Source organism: Atta cephalotes (genome assembly GCF_000143395.1).
Source record: "Atta cephalotes unplaced genomic scaffold scaffold00028, whole genome shotgun sequence".
Taxonomy (NCBI): Eukaryota; Metazoa; Arthropoda; class Insecta; order Hymenoptera; family Formicidae; genus Atta; species Atta cephalotes.
Window position 1 is genome coordinate 2,613,859 of NW_012130092.1, and position 1,959 is coordinate 2,615,817.

Below are 1,959 nucleotides of genomic sequence, written 5' to 3' on the forward strand. Positions count from 1 at the left end.
TTATATTATATTTATATATATATATATATATATATATATAAAATGTGTTAAATTTAACACAAATTTTCCAATCTATGTAGGATCGAAAAGTCTTCCTGAACACAACTGAACACAAATTATGAAAAAATACCAAGTATTTTTAAAAATAATTTTCATATAAATTTTGTATAAGTTTGTATTTGTCATAATTTAATCAATATATAAGTATTATACAATAATTATTATACAATTATTATTCTTCATTAGGGAAAAAGTGTCAACTGTATCCGCACGCTCTCGATCCTTTTTACAAAGTTTATCTAAAATGCATAAAAGTTTTGTCTTCATGAAACAGATTAAAGAGTTAATCGTGGCTACGGTTTAAATTTATTATCTGACTTATGTACAGGCGACGTCGAGAATATGTTGCGAAGAGCCAGTGTACAAACGAACATAGAAGCTGAGGACGAGGAGAAGCATGCTCAGCACTCACGTACGGAAGGTATTTCTATTTTGTTGATTTTATACTTTGTTATTTGTTCTGCCCAGTAATGTATCGCTATATTGTACAAATAATCCTTCTTACATTGCGCTGCACTTATCCGATAAAATGACAATATGATGTCAATATGACATATCTTGTTGTAGCAAGTAATTTATAATTTTCAATACAATTACTTAAATGTTACTTAAAAAAAAATTAATTCGTTTTTCTCTTCTCAAGTGACAGTATTATATATTGCTAATATTGCGACTATACTATACTCTGAGTTAAATTAGAAGGGGCACTATTATTTTTAATAATTTCCATTCTAACTCCGTCTCTCTGAAAAGAGCGTCTGGACTACCTCTGTGGTAAATAAATGAGCCTCGTTACATTCGAGTAAACTTGGGTAAATAAATTGAAGAAGGTAGAACACTCGGCTAAACTCGGGCATAACATAGAAGGGGTTAAGATGACTCGTTACTACTGAAACGAACGTAATTTTAAATTAATTCAGGATTTCTTTGTTTCTGCAAAGTTTATGCTAGTACATTTTTTCATTTTTACATGGTACAACATTGGTTAGGTACCGTAACATTTTATCGTAATATTATTTTCATTTGCAATAATAAAATAAAATTCTATAAAATACATATAACACGTTATATGTATTAATTAATTTAGCTATTATATAATTAATTTAATTGCAAATTGTTTCAATATTTACCTTTATAATGATAAAAAGGTTACTATTTATTAACTAAAAGCTTTTGGGTTTTTTATTTAACATCAACTATTTTTATTCATATAAGTGAATTAATTTAAGCGTATCTCTTGAAAGCTGTAAAATTTATTAAATCTATTTATGAAACTAAAATTCCGAGTTGAGAAGCAACAGAATTAAATATATTAAATATTAAAACGCAATAGCATTCACCGGTTGTATTTTCTGTTGAAACAACAACCTTTTACGTTACTTTATAAATATATAAAGCTTGTATCGTTCTTGAAAGCATTGTTAAATAAATTATTGAGCGCCAAGAAACTTCGCTGAAGTTCGACGAAGCTCACGTACTATCTCACGGACAGAAACGATCTTAACGAGAGCAATTTAACGTAAACTCCATTCAGTGCTCGATTGCAATTAAAGATTAACTATTATATATAGATCTTCCAGTTTTCTTTGAAATAAACAGATGACGTTAGATGAAATAATATCCATAAATAGTAGACAAAAAATAATAACAAATCTTACGTCATAATGGAAAGATAGTAACAAATGTTTCATCGAAAAGAATTACAATAACCAGTATACTATAGGAATAGACATATACTAGTATACTATAGTAACTTAAATATTAAAGTTAAAAAGTGTACTAATATAGTTTATGTCGAAATAATATATTTAGTTTTTATCAAGGTTGAGTAGTAACTAGTTAAAACATTAAAAGTTAAAAAAAATAAAATTAATTAACTTTAACTTAACTTAATTAATT

The 1,959-nt window shown here is 26.9% G+C and overlaps 1 protein-coding gene across 1 annotated transcript in view; it reads left to right on the top strand.

The window, feature by feature from the left end:
• Positions 1 to 1,959, top strand: part of LOC105620739 — a 43,005-nt gene that overhangs the window by 37,385 nt on the left and 3,661 nt on the right. The window contains exon 6 of the mRNA XM_012202230.1: positions 389 to 481. Coding sequence (XP_012057620.1) covers positions 389 to 481 — 93 coding nt within the window. The remainder of the gene's footprint in view (positions 1 to 388; positions 482 to 1,959) is intronic.